Here is a 1,041-nt window from a genome sequence, read left to right as displayed (position 1 = left end):
GCTGCTGCTCGCAGGCCAGGTGCAGCGGCGTGTTGCCGTTGCGGTCCTGCAGTCCGGGGTTCACTCCTTTGTGCATCAGCGCCTGGATCACGCTGGGCTGCTCCAGGTACACGGCAAGGTGGAGTGGGGTCTAGAGAGGAGGTGGGGACAGGAATTAGGAAAGGGGGGGGTTCCCTGTAGGACACCAAGGGTGATGAGCAACGCCAGCCTACAGGAGCCAGCCTGGAGTCATGGGCAGGCTGCCATGCAAGAGCCCATCCCTGTCCCAGGGTTTTGCTGGCACCAGGGGGGTGCAAACGGCTTGCTGCACCCACACACCTCAGCTCAAGGATTACCTGCGGGGGCAGATCTCATTCTCCCAGGTTATCTACCCTGCCATGTTCAAGGGGTGCCTGCTCTACCCTCCAGGGCTGTTTGCAAAGTCCTGGGGCCTCATAAAAGACCCCTTCAACCTGTGGCTCAAGCCCTGAAAAGGGGCTGTGCACGTGGGACCTTCATGTGCTCTGGAGGAAGCGGGTGGGGGGTCCTGGGGAAAAGGCAGATGGATTGGGCACCTATTCAGGGGGAAGCCTGCGGCACCTGCCTTCCTGCTATCTTCTGCCTGTCACATCCACATACCTGGAAAAGATCATTTTGGATCTCCAGCACCTCCCTGGGTAGCTGAGCGATGCAGCATAGTGCCACAGCTGGGACGCAGTGGATAATGGCCAGGTGAACCAACCTACAGAGAGGATAAAGGGAAGGGGAGAGGGAAAAAAAAGAAGAAAAATGAGTCCTGACTGCCAAGGTCAGGAGCAGAGATCCTCCACTGCTTCCCCTAGTCCCCTTCCCTTCCCACCAGCTCAGAGCTCCTCCATCCTGCCCTCTGGGGAATTCCAGTTCCCTGCTGCCGGCTGCGCACTGTACTTCTGCTTTCCCCTCCGCAAGGACAGGCAGCCAAAGCTGGGCAGGAGCCTGGCACTGCTCCAGCATCACCTGTGCACTGCTCCCCGTGCCAGCCGATCTGCCGGCACACACCGATTTCCTCTTCTCTCCCCACAT

The 1,041-nt window shown here is 59.4% G+C and overlaps 1 protein-coding gene across 1 annotated transcript in view; it reads right to left on the bottom strand.

Annotated features, from left to right (window-relative positions):
- The window catches only part of NFKBIE (nuclear factor of kappa light polypeptide gene enhancer in B-cells inhibitor, epsilon), a gene marked incomplete at both ends in the record, with an annotated part of 1,068 nt that extends 347 nt beyond the window's left edge, over positions 1 to 721 (bottom strand). Inside the window, 2 exons of the mRNA XM_010085646.1 lie at positions 1 to 130; positions 619 to 721. The exon at positions 1 to 130 is cut by the window's left edge and continues 87 nt beyond it. Of these exons, the coding sequence (XP_010083948.1) occupies positions 1 to 130; positions 619 to 721 (233 nt within the window). The remainder of the gene's footprint in view (positions 131 to 618) is intronic.
- Positions 722 to 1,041: the final 320 nt, after the last annotated feature.

This window comes from Pterocles gutturalis, unplaced genomic scaffold (assembly GCF_000699245.1).
Source record: "Pterocles gutturalis isolate BGI_N339 unplaced genomic scaffold, ASM69924v1 scaffold16945, whole genome shotgun sequence".
NCBI classification, from domain to species: domain Eukaryota; kingdom Metazoa; phylum Chordata; class Aves; order Pterocliformes; family Pteroclidae; genus Pterocles; species Pterocles gutturalis.
Note: the sequence above shows the minus strand (reverse complement) of the source record. Positions and strands in the feature narration are given on the sequence as shown.